Here is a 17,070-nt window from a genome sequence, read left to right as displayed (position 1 = left end):
TGCCCTCATCAATCCTCTTTGTTACTTCTTCAAAAAACTCAATCAAGTTTGTGAAACATGATTTCCCATGCACAAAGCCATGTTGACTATCCCTAATCAATCCTTGCCTTTCCAAATACATGTACATCCTGTCCCTCAGGATTCCCTCCAACAACTTGCCCACCACTGATGTCAGGCTCACTGGTCTATAGTTCCCTGGCTTGTCCTTACCACTCTTCTTAAACAGCGGCACCATGTTAGCCAACCTCCAGTCTCCCGGCACCTCACCTGTGACTAGCGATGATACAAATATCTCAGCAAGGGGCCCAGCAATCACTTCCCTTGCTTCCCACCTGATCAGGTCCTGGGGATTTATCCACCTTTACCTGTTTCAAGACATCCAACACTTCCTCCTCTGTAATATGGACTGTCAACTAAATATGGTGAAGGACCTGCCTGTCCAAATCGGTTTTCTGAGAGTTATAAATCTGTCAGAAAAGTGATCTACTAAATTCTCACGGAGGATGGTCAGATTTTGTGAATTTTGAAGGGTGGAACATAAATCAATGGAGAAATATATCATGGACCTCAATAAACTCCACAAAAGATACAGAAATTTAAATTAGAAATTCCTTATTCTGCACTTGGACTTAAATTACTGGATTCTGCTAAGATTTTGCATATGAACAGGTTTGGTCTCAGCTAGGGTGCAATTCTTGGAAACAGACTCCCTTTTAGAGCAAACATCTGCTGTCTTGAAAATTCTCTTGGGGAAACAGTCCTTTTCAGCACTCTTGATGCTAAAATGGGTCATTTGGTTGTTTCACAAAGGATATTGAAGGTATTGATTGTGGTATTTCAAGATCGTTGGTACATTGGACACAAGCTTCAGTTTGAAAGATGAGTTCCAGTCAGAGGAATAAGGATGAAAGCACTTAAATAAAACCAGAAGAAGATAGAATTGGAGAGCAATAGTAGGGGAACGATCCCAAGGAATACCAAGGAATAGTTGACAAATGCTTCAAGTGTGTCTGCAATTGCTATTACGCAGCTAATTGTCCTTTATGGAACAGCAGGGTTCTCATATTGACCCATGACAGATTTCAGAGGATGATGATGATATGGATCTGTCTGAAGGAATTATTTGTGACATAAGGAGTTTTAGTCCTGTGATGAGTATTTTAATTAGGAATTTATTTAACTGTGCAGTGTTTGATAGTGGTTATATTCAGACAGAGTATAGAATTGATGGTTAAAGTGTTATCGGGATTCACTCAGCAACAGGGATCAAATTAACGTCAGGGAGTATGAAAATTATCATTGACACCACTCAGAAGTGGTGATTCTTTATAAAATAACTGAAATAAGTCAGCTTATTTAGTTGTAATTAATTAGTACAGATGTAATCTCCAGTGAGAAACATTCCTGTTAAGTATGAAGAAGGCACAAGGATAACAGGACTTTGAGAAATGGCAAGACATTTTTTTTATGTTGGAAAGTGTGTGGACCTGCAGTTTAGCCAGCTAGGATATTATTGCTTCTTTTAATGGCTGCTAATTTTCAAGGACAAAAAAAATTAAATAAATGAAAGGAATTTGGAAATTATTCCGATGCACTGGATAAGGAATGGCCAATCTTGTTGGATTTGTCTGGGAAAGGTCTTTGCCGGTAGAAATGATGAGGACTTTGAACAGTACAAAGATTAGAGTGGATTTAGAGAAATATTCCCAAAAGTGATTGTAGCTGTTTGGGCCACATGGGTTTGGTTAATAAACATAAAAACTGTTTTACAGCAGGGACATTTTTGCAAGTATTTCTTTAGACAAAATTCAGAAATAAAGTGATGCAGGAGAGAAACTATGGAAACTCAATGACTCTGTTTATAATCTGTTTAGTGTTTTGAGAAGGTGGTATTTTTAAGTATGAACTGTTGCCCTGACAATAGGCAATGTTCAACTAAAATCTGATCCCTCACTGTTTTATATTTACCAATATAGGAAAGTCTCCGTCATTTCCAACTTGTATGATGATTTCTCACAAGGTAGTACTGTGAATTTGAAAAGTATGTTATTACTAAGATTAATGTGGAATTTAAAGTCAGGTTAAAAGCTATTAAATATTTGGTTTGGATATCAGCAGCGATGGTTTTGTTTAATTCTGCAATTCACTTTAAAATAATATTTGAGGTTTATTCTTTCTATTTCCATGACCATCTTTCATATCTCTGCAAAACTACCATAGTTTGGACAAAATGTCAACATTTCTCTAACGTAATCTGATACGTCAGAACTCCAATGCATGAACAATCAATCATGTAAGTAGACTATTCCAAGTGTGGTCTAGCCAGAGTGCAGTTATATTGGATTCTGGTTACCAATCAATGGGATATAGTGTTCGCACCAATTGTCCTCTCTACGCTGAATTGAAGACCCTATTTAATTATTAGTAGCATTAACAAGATGAGGCACTGGTCTTAAATAAACAAAGTCAGTTTATCACATGATAGCGATGGTCACACATTAAGAAGTCAGGCATAATTACTTAGACCACCAGAAGGGAGAAATGGTGCCAATGGTGACAAATGCACCATGTGCTACACTGCCTGAATCTTGACCCAAAAACTATGACACTTTATCAGGTTTGGGGTTGCTTAAAGCAACTTCAGAATATCTCTTTCAAAACCATGACCTTATACATCTCCTGCCAAGCTTTTTTCCCCACAGGTAACATTGTCACACTCACATGTCCACCTATGTGTACATTTACCACCACTCTACCTCCCCTCCACCATCCCTCCACCACCCCTCCTCCACCACTCCACCTGCCCTCCACCATTCAATATGCTCACTGGCTGATATGATTATTAGTGGCCGGGGGAAAGTGAAAATCTGATGGATGTGGAAGGCTCCTTTGGGGCCTTGGAACAGCACCACTCTAATCTAGACCCTGATCTGATTATTGCTTATTCCTGGCTTCCTCCAATAATCTTTCACCCCTTTTGGTTATCAAAAAGCCAACTGACTCTGCCTTAAAAAGACTCTGCTTTCACTATCCTTTTGAGAAATAATTACAAAGATCCTCTTTGAGAAAGAGTATCTTATCTGATTTAAATGGTTGACTCCTTTTTATTAAACTGTGACCCCTAGTTATAGATATTCCCACAAGAAGAAATATCCTTTCCACATCCAACTGGTGAAATCCCCTCAGGACCTTCTATGTCTCAATCAAGTTATTTCTTACTCTTCTGAGATGTTGAAGTATAAAGTCTAACCTGTTCAACCTTTTTTCATAGGACAACTAGCTCATTCCAGGTATTAATCTAGTGAACTTTTTCCAAACTGCATGACTTGCATTTCCAACCTTTCTTAAATAAAGAAATGGAATGCACTGCATGCAACAGTAGTAGACTCGCCAACTTCCAGGGCATTTAAATGGTCATTGGATAAACATATGGATGAAAATGGAATAGTGTAGGTTAGATGGGCTTCAGATTGGTTCCACAGGTCGGTGCAACACTGAGGGCTGAAGGGCCTGTACTGCGCTGTAATATTCTAAGTTTTTTACACAGATTGGAGAGAGTGTGGATCACACTGTCAAGGGTGGTGGTGGAGGGATATACAATGAAGGCATTTAAGGGACTTTTAGATAAGCACATGAATATGCAAGGAATGGAGGGATATGGACCAAGGGCAAGCAAAAGGGATTCATTTAATTTGGTGGCATGTTCAGCACAACATTGAGGGCCGAAGGGTCTGTTCCTATGCTGTACTGTTCTGTGTTCTATTATGTATCTTTAAAATTAGTGCTTTCACAACCATTCCCTCAGACAAAAAGTACAATGAAGTACTCTTTTTCCTCATATTTATGTTCCACTTTGATGATTACACAATTCAACATTCTATATGATCTGTTGATTGCTGCAATCAAGATCATAAATTGCAGTTGTGTGAAAGTAAATTTTGTGTTAAGTATAGATGTCAGGCTGCACAATGAGATTAGTTCACCATTAATGTACAGTTTGACACTGAAGTTTAAGTATATTTTCTTTAGTTTAACAACTGGAGCCAGGAATAAAGACTTGTCATAAAATTAACTATAAGGCAGGAAATTGTCATTCCTTTTCATTCTCCAAGCAGTGTTACATTTGAACTGGGATGTAGAATTAAAATATGTACAGTTGGATTACACCAAAGCATCATTTTCCACAAAGCCTGTAAATTAGTGTTTAATGAACCTGACTTGAACCTTGCTGTTGAGAAATAAGTGTAACAAACATTCAGCATCACATCTAATGTTCCCATTGGGTGGGAGAGACACTGGTAAGCGCACACTCTGTACAATACCCCTCAAAGCTTTGACTTCAAAACTGGAAAACTGTAAGCAGATTGAAAAATAAAGCCAAGGCATTTAAACGGTGAAGGAAAATCTTTTGAAGAAAACTGACATTTATTTGTAGTTATTTGCTCTTGCAGTTTGCCTTATATATAAAGGAGTGAACATTATTTAAACTCAATGCACTTTACATTCAAGCTAAAAGAATGGCTTATCAATGACTTGGTCAATAAGAGAACTGTCTGAGAATCCTTCTAAACCACACCCATTAATATCCATCATAGGCTGAAGGATAAGATTAAATACCTAATTACAATTAACACTGATGCTCATTTACTGATCCCAGAACAATTCAGTACCACCAATGAGTTGGACTGAAAAACACATCCATTGCAACAGCTCCCTGACTGAATTATCTTTTTGTTGAGTGACATTCTTAGAGTATCAAACAAGAATAATGTGTGAATGCCCTGCTCAGTGAAGGACAACTTTCAGGCGCTGTTCACAGAAGCTCGCCAGTCTGATCAGTAAGTATTGCTATTGATCGGCAGGGATTCTAGAGCAATGCAAGCAAACATCAAGGTCTTGTGCACCCGGAGCAACTGCACTCAAAAACGAGACCTCTGTTCTAACTGGAATTATCAAGCAGTACGCTGCTTATGTACCAAAACCAAAAAAAAGTAGTACTTTGGGGTGAACGAACTTCCTCTGCTCTGTGAAGAGACCTGTAGCACTATCATGCTGTGAAATCTTAATCAGGAATGCAACAGTCCCCAGAACTTTCAAGACCAACCCTCCCCACTCCACCCAACCCCACCTTGATTATGGCATTCCAGTCATTCCAAGAGGACAGATAATGTTTTAAAAGCATTCAGAGGTTTATTTCCCAAGCATAGCTCTATGTGGAACTCAACAAACACTGACCGTGTGTCATTCTGCAGTCGGCTCACATAGACTGCTATCAGATCGTGCTCATCAGCAAGCCGATTGGCTGTTTCCATGCCGTACTGTAACCTAGTGACAATGGAGGTAAATAAAGTAAAAAGTAGAACTGAAGAAATAAAATAAAAGCACATGATTTACATTCTTGAATAACAAAACAAGCACAATGCAGTAAAATAAAATCATTAAGACAGCTCCAATCAACAAAAGAACCAAAACGTCAGCTGTTGCCTGTACATTATGTCTGTGCTAAAAGATTTCAGCTTGACTTCTACTGTACTCGACAAGGTTAAGTGGCTCTATTATACGGTTCTTTCACATAAGAAATTTTAAAGTTATAATACTGTCTTATCAGTAGATAATCATTAAGTGGCTCTCTTATATGGTTCTTCCAAATCAGAAATTTAAAGTTATCATAGATTGTTTTATCAGTAAATAATCATCCAAAGGATTACTGAACATTTTGATGTTGACAGACTTCAGACAACATTGGATATTTAATGTAAACAATTTTCCATAAAACCGGAACAAACACTTTCATATAATGCCTCATCATATCTTAATTTGAGTTCCATTTCAAAATTCACACACACTGTCCTTATTTTATCTGTGCGTTTATAAATTATGTCATCTGTATTTCTAACAGAATCTGCCTGTCTGTTTTTGACCCCTAATTCCTCTCTCCCACCTGTGATTAGACTGCTCTATTTCCCTGAGCGCAAGGGTGCGATTCTAGTGTGACAAGCTGAGCTAAATATTTTCCTATATAAAACAACATTGGAATTTATAATGGTAGAAATTGACAGAGGAAGTACATACAGCCTTAAGATCATCAATACATTATTGATTAGTGAAAGATGTGACAAGTCAACAAATAGTCTCTTTAATAGTTGTTCAATATCAATGACTCATCAGTTCAACATGAGGTTTCATCCGTTAATTGATGTTTCTCATTGGCTTAGAGAGTCTGATTTTTTCATTCTGAAGTATGTATGATTACTTCTTTTAAACAGGTATGTGTGTGTGTCCGAGATTCCCTCAATATGTTTGTATATCAGAAGTTGTGTCATAAAAGCATCAATCTGTGTAAGATTTCAGTCAGACTAACTAATAGGGAGCCAGAGCATTGTCTCAATCAAACAAACACACTGGGATTTTGTGCAACATTGGAATTGTACATCACAGGAGGCCGCTTGGCCCATTTCGTGTGCTGCCTCTTTGGTAAAGGTAACCGGCCCTTGCTCATTTTCTATATCCCTGTATTCATTGTTTACTTCTAGAGATAATCAAACAATTCCCTTTGGAAAGGTTCACTGAATCTGCTTCTACTACACTTTCAGGTAATTCATTCCAGCTATTAAGAATTTGTTACATAATTCTCTTCTGTGCATCTTGGCTCTAATTCTTTTGTCGATCAACTTAAATCTTTGTCTTTAACGTTGTCACTGGAAACCAATCTCTGTACTGTAACGGACACTGCATAAGCCTGCAAAAATCACTCCTAATATGGGAGTTAACCTTTCTCCTGAATATAAAACCTGAACCCTCAGTTTGGGTGACCTCCATTTCAAAATGTGACATAAATATAGTAACACACATTAATGCTGCCTAGTTTAGTGAATAAGTTAATTTTATAAAGATATTATTAATAAATAAAACATTTTAATAACTCATTAGATGTACTGCTGGGGGTGCCGGATGCAATGAATGTACCCGGCTTCATTGACCTATGAGGACCATATCATACTTTCATCCACATAGAATATACAACAGCACAGTGCAGGCTCTTCAGCCCTCTATGTTGTGCCAGCCTTTTATCCTACTCTAAGATCAGACCAACCTACATACCCTTCATTGTACTATTTTCCTTGTGCCCATCCAAGGGTCACTTAAATGTCCTTAATGTATCTGACTCTATGACCATTGCTGACAGTGCATTTCACACACCCACCACTCTCTGCATAAAGAACCTATCTTTTTTTTCACAGCAGAGAACGGCGCGAGCTGGGCGGAAGTGAAGTTGGAGCGCAGAGCTAGTCAGGAAGGTAAGTGATTGATATTTAAGAACTTACCTCGACGCCAACGGTCTTTTCACAGCAGAGAGCGGCGCGAGCTGGGCGGAAGTGAAGTTGGAGCGCAGAGCTAGTCGGGAAGGTAAGTGATTGATATTTAAGAACTTACCTCGACGCCAACGGTCTTTTCACAGCAGAGAGCGGCGCGAGCTGGGCGGAAGTGAAGTTGGAGCGCAGAGCTAGTCGGGAAGGTAAGTGATTGATATTTAAGAACTTACCTCGACGCCAACGGTCTTTTCACAGCAGAGAGCGGCGCGAGCTGGGCGGAAGTGAAGTTGGAGCGCAGAGCTAGTCGGGAAGGTAAGTGATTGATATTTAAGAACTTACCTCGACGCCAACGGTCTTTTCTTGATTACCCTAATCCCATTTTCCAGCTCTTGGTCCATATCCCTGCAGGCGATTGCAATGCAAGTGAATACCTAAATGCAGTCCAAATGTTACAAGAATTCCTGACTCAACCACTCTTCTAGGCAGTGAGTTCCAGACCCCCATCCTTCTCAGTGAAAAATAAAATTCTCCTCAATTGTCCTCTTAGCCCTCCACCTCTTATCTTAAATCTATTCCTCATGATTATTTGACCCTTCTACAAATGAAAAAAGTGCCTTCCTATCCACGCTATCTATGCCCTTCATAATCTTACAGACATTATCTGGTCCCCTCTCAACATTTGCTGCTCTGAGGAACACAGCCTCAGCCTTCCAATCTTTCCTCTTAGCTCAGACCTTCCAATCCATGCAGCATCTTGGTAAATCTCCTCTGCACTCTCGCTAGTGCAATCACACTCTTCCTATATTGTGCTGACAGGAACTGCACTCTCCAACGGTGGCCCAGTCAGCACTTTTATACTGTTCCAGCATACCTCCCTGCTCTTGAAATCTGTGCCTTGACTTATAAAAGCAAGGATCTCATATTCCTTCTTAATCAGCTTACCTATCTGTCCTGCAGGGATTTGTGGGTATAAACATCAAGGTGCCTCTGATCTTCAGTATTTTCCGGGGTTCTACCATTCATGGTTCAATCCATTGATTTGTCTCAAATACATTACCTCACACTTTTCTAGGTTGAATTTTATTTGCCATGTCTCTGACCAACTGACCAGCCTGTCAATATCCTCCGCAATTCATGGTGATCCACCTCACTATTACCACCTTTCCTATGTTTGTATTGTCTGCAAGGTGAACTTCTTGATCACACCATCACACTTACGTCCAAATCATTATTATAGAACACAATTAGTAAGTGAACAGGAATCAACTTTCTGTAGAATCTCATGGAAAAAGACTTCTAGTCACAGAAATATGCCTCGACATCACCCACTGCTTCCTGTCTCTCAGGCAATTTTAGATCCCGCATGCCATTTTGTCTTGGAATCTACGTGCTCTTACTTACTTGACCAGACTACCATGAGCGATCTCATCAAAAGCTTTACTAAAATCCATGTTGATCACATCAAATGCAATACCATCATCAACACTCCTGGCTACCTCCTCAAATAATTAAATCAAATTTCTCAAACAGAATATTCCTTTAACAAACCTATGATGATTATCCCTGATTAATCTGTATTTCTCCAAGTATATATATTTTCAATCTTTTAGCATTCTTTCTGATAACTTCCCCATCATAAGGATAGGCGGACTGGCCTGTAATTTCCTGGTCTGTCCCTTCCTTTTGCTTTTATAACGGACAATGTTGAGAGTGTTCCACTTGTGACCAGAGAGGGTTTGAAATTTACTGGCAGTGCCCTTAATATCTTCTCCCTTGCCTCCCTCAACAGCCTGGGATACATCTCACCTGAGCCTGCAGGTTAATCCACTTTTAGGGCAATGAAATCTGGTAGTATCTCCTCTCTCTATACGCTAATTTCTTCCAACATTTCACAGTCCTCCACCCTGATGTCTATACATGTGTTGTCCTTTTCCATTGTGAAGACAAATGCAAAATATTTTTTGAGAACTTTTCCCAGACCTTCCATGTCCACACACAGATTGCCTCGATTGTCCTGAATGGGCTCCACTCTTTCCCTGGTTATTATAGTAAAAGTAGCCTTTTCACAGTTCAGGACTTCGATACCAAACCCAAGCCTTCCTTTTTTATAATTATCCTAGGGTCAATACAAATGTTAATGATTTAATGAACTATGCTAACTCCCCAGTCAACCTGATAGAATTAGTTTAACAAAGAAACACTGACCAGATACTTAACACAATAAGAATGTGGAATACAGGGTTAATGGTAGGGTTCTTAGTCAGGTGGAGGAACAGAGGGATCTTGGGGTCTATGTACATAGATCTTTGAAGGTTGCCACTCAGGTGGATAGAGTTTGTAAGAAGGCCTATGGAGTATTATCGTTCATTAGCAGAGGGATTGAATTCAAGAGTCGTGAAGTGATGTTGCAGCTGTACAGGACTTTGTTTAGGCCACATTTGGAGTACTGTGTGCAGTTCTGGTCGCCTCACTTTAGGAAAGATGTGGAAGCTTTGGAGGGGGTGCAGAGAAGATTTACCAGGATGTTGCCTGGAATGGAGAATAGGTCGTACGAGGATAGGTTGAGAGTGCTAGACTTTTTCTCGTTGGAACGGCGAAGGATGAGGGGTGACTTGATCGAGGTTTATAAGATGATCAGAGGAATAGATAGAGTAGACAGTCAGAAACTTTTTCCCTGGGTGCAACAGAGTGTTACAAGGGGACATAAATTTAAGGTGAAGGGTGGAAGGTATAGGGGAGATGTCAGGGGTGGGTTCTTTACCTAGAGAGTGGTGGGGGCATGGAATGCGCTGCCTGTGGGAGTGGTTGAGTCAGAATCATTAGCGAACTTTAAGTGGCAATTGGATAGGTACATGGATGGGTGCTTAAGCTAGGACAAATGTTCGGCACAACATCGTGGGCCGAAGGGCCTGTTCTGTGCTGTATTGTTCTATGTTCTACCTCTGACATCTCCCCTTAACCATCCTCCAATCACCTTAAAATTATGTCCTCATGATAGACATTTCTGCCATGGGTGGAATTCTTCCAATCTTCAATAGCTCTTTAATGCCAAAAGTCTCTAATTTGTCAAGCAAATTCATCTGGAAAACATCTATGGGGATGGTTGTAGCCAATATTTCAATTCTGTTTTCCAACTTCCTATCAGAAAAATCACAATAAGCAATATTTTCTGTATCTACTCATATAATGGTCTATGGATTTTGTAGGCTTCTGTCTAAGTGACATGCATCTGAGCTGATTAATATGGAATTTTAATCTGAGAGGTCCCTGAGTACAGGAGTAGGGAGGTCAAGTTGTGCCTGTACAGGACATTGGTTAGGCCGCTTTTGGAATACTGCATGCAATTCTGATCTCCCTCCTTTAGACAAGACGCTGTTAAACTTGAAGGGTTCAGAAAAGATTTACAAGGGTGTGGCCAGGGTTGGAGGGTTTGAGCTATAGGGAGAGGTTGACTAGGATGGGGCTGTTTTTCTTGGAACCTCGGAGGCTAAGGGGTGACTTTATAGAGGCTTACAAAATCATGAGGGGCATGAATAAGATAAATAGACAAGGTCTTTGGGGTGTGGGAGTCCAGAACTCGAGGGCATAGGTTTAAGGTGAGGGGGAAAGATTAACAAGGACTTGAGGCACAACTTTTTCATGCAGAGGATGGTGTGTGTGTGGAATGAGCTGCCAAAATGGTAGAGGCTAGTACAATTACAACATTTAAAAGGCATCTGGATGGGTATATGTACAGGAAGGATTTGGAGGGATATGGGCCAAATGCTGGTAAATGGGATCAGATTAGGTTAGGATATCTGGATGAGTTGGACTGAAGGGTCTGTTTCCATGGTGTACAGCTCTATGACCATGAGAGAATAAAGTAAATACATTCTACACACAAATTTAACTTAAAGGGCACAGTGTAACATGAGCATGACTGTGTAAAATGAAATGATACTCATACTCGAGTTGTTTGAATTTCTAGCAAGGATTGAAAAAGGACAGAGAAAGAGGAGGAAAACAGTGCACAGAGCTAAGGAGAGAAGGCAAAATGTGAGGCGAGATAAATTGCTCCTGCATAGAGACAGCATAGACAGGGCCAAGTGGCAGCCTCCTATGCTCTAATCTGTAACTCTACAGCTTTTAGGGATGTTTAGTTGATCAGTTAGTAATCTTATTCTGTTAAGCCTGTGTAGATGTTCACTCCCAATTTCTGAGCAACTCTTAATGTTTTGCTTTACTGCATTAAACTGACCCAAATCTAGATACCATAACTTTTATAAATATCATTTAAAGATGTGAAGTTCTGTTTGGAAGAACGGTGTATCCCAATGTAAACCAGGGAATTGTGCAAACATTCAGACACTAAACCTTTGATTTTCCCTTGCTTGATATCAGTCTGGGCACATCACAATCACTTGTCTTCCTCAAGTACATTTAAATTGGTCTCTTGGTAGTGATTTTTCTTCTTACCATAAGGTTAGAATTCCAACACTCACTCACATTGTAGCAAACACTCATATTAAGGATTTTTTCATGCATTCTAACATGGTTTAACTCCCCCAACCATCTGTTTTATTGATTCTGATTCAGTTGCTCACTGACTGTCAAATGCAAAAGACCTCATCAGCACAAAGTTTTCCACCAATGATCACCGTGCGACGTTAATGATAACGTTCTAATGATCAAATGTTCATTAGAGATTGATTAACTCGATGGGTTAGTTTATTTAAAACAGTGAAACACATTACAAGGTATGAAGCAGATGTTACAGCAAATCAGTTGATTTCTACATGTATGCAGCTTGCAGGTTAACTGGTTGGCAGGGTCGCAACACACCCAAAGACATAAAGCACGTAAAGGTGAACTTTTTAAAGGTAAGGTACATATTTAAGAGTCTGCTGAATTATATTTATCCATTAATCAAAATCATTTAAATTAGATTATTTAGCAATTCTCACAGTGGTATTTGTGGGACCTTGCTGTAGGCAAATTGGCAAAAGCCTTTTCTTTATTCCAATAGTGACCAAATTTCAATAGGATCAAACTGATTTGACAGAATGATGGGATGTTCTCAGTTTTTGATGAACAGTGTATAAATGGAAGTCCTTCTCTGATTTTAACGTGTTTGGTTTTTAGTGACATCTCAACAGCTTCATGTTTTATTTGCACTAAGACCAGTTTTTGTTATTTGCAGATTTTAAAAAAACTACATTCAAATTCTCAAACTATCATATTCCTTTTGATTACTAATCTATTAATAGGACCTCTGTGTCTTGAAGTTATGCTGTTACTGTCATTGGTAAGTTTTTGTGATTGAATGAAAAGCATCATCTTCTATTTCTCTATGGGCAGCGGCTTCTACAGAGATATTGACAGCAAAAATCATAAAATAATTTTCAACAGACTATAAAAATAAAATGGATGCCTCTGGTGATTTCAAGTCCATATTCTTTAATCTAAAACCTTTTAGTTTATTAGCTCTGATAATTACAATAAACTTCTCAAGGAACCTTCTCATATTTGATAGTACTATCTGATTAGAGAACCTTGCATTTACTCTCAGATATTTACTTCCAAGGGATTTCCCGAACCATTCATTATATTTTTTGCAAAATTAATATTCCTCATATTTTTTGAAAATATGAATAAATGCTTTCTAAAAATACTAAGGAAAACAAATAGTTAAATTATTTAATTCAAAGTTTGGAATTTCTGATAAAGGACTGTTTCTTTCTACTCTGATGTTGCCTGACCTGTTAAAATTACCAGCATTTTCTGTTTCATTGCAGAGCTTCTTGTTTGGAACACCATTTTCATGTGATTTCCCAAGTTGTCTGGCCCTCCTTTTAGATTTTCAGCAAGGAGAGTTTGGAGACTAAGCACAAGCACAGAAGTCTCATATCTCCAACCAGGCTCAGAATTATCATTTAAACAACAGTTTAAATCAAGCAATGTCCTTTCACTTTTGGAAATTCAAATCCTGTGTGACCTGAGTACCTACCTCACTGTGGTGTTAGGTCTTGCAACCTAATTAATTTCAACTGAGGTTTTAAAAGACATTGGCTTATTGCACATCAAAAAAGGGTGATATGTGAAGTGGAAATGTTATTGAGAGGCTAGAATGATGAAAATACTTACAATAACATGGATATTCGACACCTACCAAAACAATGCCCAGCGCCAGCGCCTTGATGTTAGAATTCAGAAATTGAGTTTTCAACCAAAAATGTGTTGAATCAAGTTGCAAAGTTGAATCAAATTGTGACATGCATGTTGAATTATCGGTTCAGATTAGAGTCAGACTATCTTTTTCTCGCAGTTTTTACTTTTAAAATTTAAAACAAAAAAATCTGACATTCAATTTTACACCATGTACGTCTCATACAATACAGTATTCCAAAATATCATTGCGCATGCTATTGAACTAAACAAATTATGCATACATAAGCCAAAATATGAACATTAATTAAAGAGGCAGGTTTGTAATAGTACTCACTCAAGCCTGAAAATGACACAACACAATCACATGAACAGATTGATATTATTGCTGGGGCATATGCGAGATATGCATTCCGACACCGACTGTGATTACTAATGCAGTTACAGTCACTGTTTGGAGAAGATTGCACAGAATCAAAATCAACGTAAGAAAAACTGTGTTTCCTTTTAGCACTGTGTCAGTTGCTTCATAAACTTATCCAAATATTTCAGGATTCTGCCTCCTTACAAATATAGCAGCATCTCAATTACTGCAGGGTAGAAACAGGCTGAGCAGAATTTGAATGTGAATACCAGAAGAAAAAGCAATGAACACAATGATTTATTATAAAAAGAAACACCACAGAACACAGCATCAAAGGAAATTCAACCAATTATTTGGTGAAGTACTTGATGGTACTTGATTTACCTGAATAAACTGACATTGGTTTTCATCCCACAACAGCAGCATAGAGAGCTGACTGATAGACAATGAACCTGATGCATTAAGCTTCATAGTATATTTATAATAGACTGTTAATAATTATTCTGATGATGATTGAAGATAATTAAAACGAGCATGGTAGCTGAAAATCTAGATCATATAAATAGGGTGCTGACGATTTTGATAGGTTTGGGAAATGGGTATTTGTGCGTGGAATATTTCTTTGAAAACAATTTCTATTTAGTGCAGGAAACTAGAAACATGTTTATATGGTGTGTGTGTGTGTGTATGTGTATGTATGCGTTGGGGGGCGGATCTATTAAATATAACACAGCCTGACAGCTGTTGCTGATAAATCATGGAAGGACTGCAGTCACTGAGATGAGGCCATTGGGGACAAATACAGACTTAAGGTTGCATTGAGACTGTGCAAAATAAAGCTAAGCAGGCTCAGAGTGGTAGCGAGCAAGAACTGATTCCAATTAAGACCCCATGCATGACAGATTGCATCAAGGCTCTTTGAAAGGTAAAGATGAATATGAGTTCCATATACCCAGAATTAAGAGACCGTGTTAAAGTTCTAGTTTGACAGGTGCTATTTTCATTAAAAATGGTTGACATTTTAAAGGAATGAAAGTTCAGTTGCACAGGATATTGGAAATTGATGGAGATGGAGAAACTAAGGGGAACATTTATATTTAAGCAAAAGGTCATGTCAGATCCAAGGCAGCATTTAATTTCTCAGAGTCATGTTCTTCTAGAACTGATCACTGAAGTGTGCAGTTTGCCCTGCTTTATAATACCTATCAACCACTTCAACCAGCCTCTATCTCCACCATCACATTCCAGGCGATGTGCAAAATTTTAAAAGTTTTACAGCGGTGTTGCTTTTGGACCTGAAAGATCAACAGATTTTTGGCTTGAGGACTGTTCACCTTGATTAATGTGTATCTCATTTCTCTGTCAAAGGCCCTTTCATGTCTGGAGTGTCCTTCATGGAGGATGCTTAGTATGGTTGGTCCATTGTTTTAACAAGAAGATATAACAACATAAGAACTAGGAGCAGTAGGCCATTTGAACTGTTGAGCCATAGTTAAACATTTCATGAACAGTAAGATGATATCCAAAGACTCACCAATAATCCCAACAACAATTTTGGAAACGTGGATAGAAGAGGGACAGGAATGGTTGTTGGAGGTTCCTGGTTACAGATGTTTCAGTAAGATTAGGGAGGGTGGTAAAAAGAGGGGTGTGGCGTTGCTAATTAGAATTGGTATAATGGCTGCAGAAAGGTAGTTCGAAGGGGATCTGCCTTTGGAGGTAGTATGGGCTGAAGTCAGAAATAGGAAAGGAGCAGTCACCTTGTTGGGTGTTTACTATAGGCCCCCCAATAGCAGCAGAGATGTGGAGAAACAGATTGGGAAACAGATTTTGGAAAGGTGCAGAAGCCACAGGGTAGTAGTCATGGGCGATTTCAACTTCCCAAATACTGATTGGAAGCTCTTTAGATCAAGTAGATTGGACGGGGCGGTGTTTGTGCAGTGTGTCCAGGAAGCTTTTCTAACTCAGTATGTAGATTGTCCGGTTAGAGGGGAGGCCATATTGGATTTGGTACTCGGTAACAAACCGGGACAAGTGATGGATTTGTTAGTGGGTGAGCATTTTGGTGATGGTGACCACAATTCTCTGACTTTCACCTTGGTTATGGAGAGAGATAGGTGCGTGCAACAGAGTAGGTTTTACAATTGGGGGAAGGGTAAATACGACGCTGCAATACAGGATCTGAGGAGCATAAGTTGCGAGCATAAACTGTCAGGGAAGGATGTCATTGATTTTCAAGGAACAGATACGACGTGTCCTTGATATGTATGTACCTGTCAGGCAGGAAAGAGATGGAACCTTGGTTGACGAGGGAGGTTGAATGTCTAGTAAAGAGGAAGAAGGAGGCTTACATAAGGTTGAGGAAACAAGGTTCAGACAGAGCGTTGGAGGGATACAGGATAGCCAGGAGGGAGCTGAAGAAAGGGATTAGGAGAGCTAAGAGAGGGCATGAAAAATCTTTGGCGGGTAGGATCAAGGATAACCCCAAGGCCTTTTATGCGTATGTGAGAAACATGAGAATGACGAGAACGAGGGTAGGTCCAATCAAGGACTGTAGTGGAAGACTGTGCATTGAGTCGGAAGAGATAGGAGAGGTCTTGAATGAGTACTTTTCTTCAGTATTTACAAATGAGAGGGACTATATTGTTGAAGAGGAGAGTATGAAACGGACAGGTAAGCTAGAGGAGATATTTGTTAGGAAGGAAGATGTGTTGGACATTTTGAAAAACTTGAGGATAGACAAATCCCCTGGGCCTGACGGGATATATCCTAGGATTATGTGGGAAGCAAGAGAGGAAATTGCAGAGCCGTTGGCAATTATCTTTTCGTCTTCACTGTCAACGGGGGTGGTACCAGGGGACTGGAGAGTGGCGAGTGTTGTGCCCCTGTTCAAAAAAGGAAATAGGGATTACCCTGGGAATTACAGGCCGGTTAGTCTTACTTCGGTGGTAGGCAAAGTAATGGAAAGGGTACTGAGGGATAGGATTTATGAGTATCTGGAAAGACACTGCTTGATTAGGGACAGCCAGCACGGATATGTGAAGGGTAGGTTTTGCCTTACAAGTCTTATTGAATTCTTTGAGGAGGTGACCAAGCATGTAGATGAGGGTAGAGCAGTGGATGTAGTGTACATGGATTTTAGTAAAGCATTTGATAAGGTTCCCCATGGTAGGCTTATGTGAAAAGTCAGGAGGCATGGGATAGAGGGAAATTTGGCCAGTTGGATAGAAAACTGGCTAACCGGTCGAA

The 17,070-nt window shown here is 39.3% G+C and overlaps 1 protein-coding gene across 11 annotated transcripts in view; it reads right to left on the bottom strand.

Moving 5' to 3' along the window:
* The window catches only part of dtnba (dystrobrevin, beta a), a 373,718-nt gene that overhangs the window by 175,530 nt on the left and 181,118 nt on the right, over positions 1 to 17,070 (bottom strand). For 9 of the 11 annotated variants that reach the window (XM_043675957.1, XM_043675963.1, XM_043676010.1 and 6 more), the window contains one exon: positions 5,236 to 5,325. The exons of the other annotated variants lie outside the window; for them this stretch is intronic. In XM_043675957.1, the coding sequence (XP_043531892.1) occupies positions 5,236 to 5,325 (90 nt within the window). The remainder of the gene's footprint in view (positions 1 to 5,235; positions 5,326 to 17,070) is intronic. 11 annotated transcript variants of the gene reach the window in all.

This window comes from Chiloscyllium plagiosum, chromosome 3, assembly GCF_004010195.1.
Source record: "Chiloscyllium plagiosum isolate BGI_BamShark_2017 chromosome 3, ASM401019v2, whole genome shotgun sequence".
NCBI classification, from domain to species: Eukaryota; Metazoa; Chordata; class Chondrichthyes; order Orectolobiformes; family Hemiscylliidae; genus Chiloscyllium; species Chiloscyllium plagiosum.
This window is presented reverse-complemented; position numbering and strand designations above follow the sequence as displayed.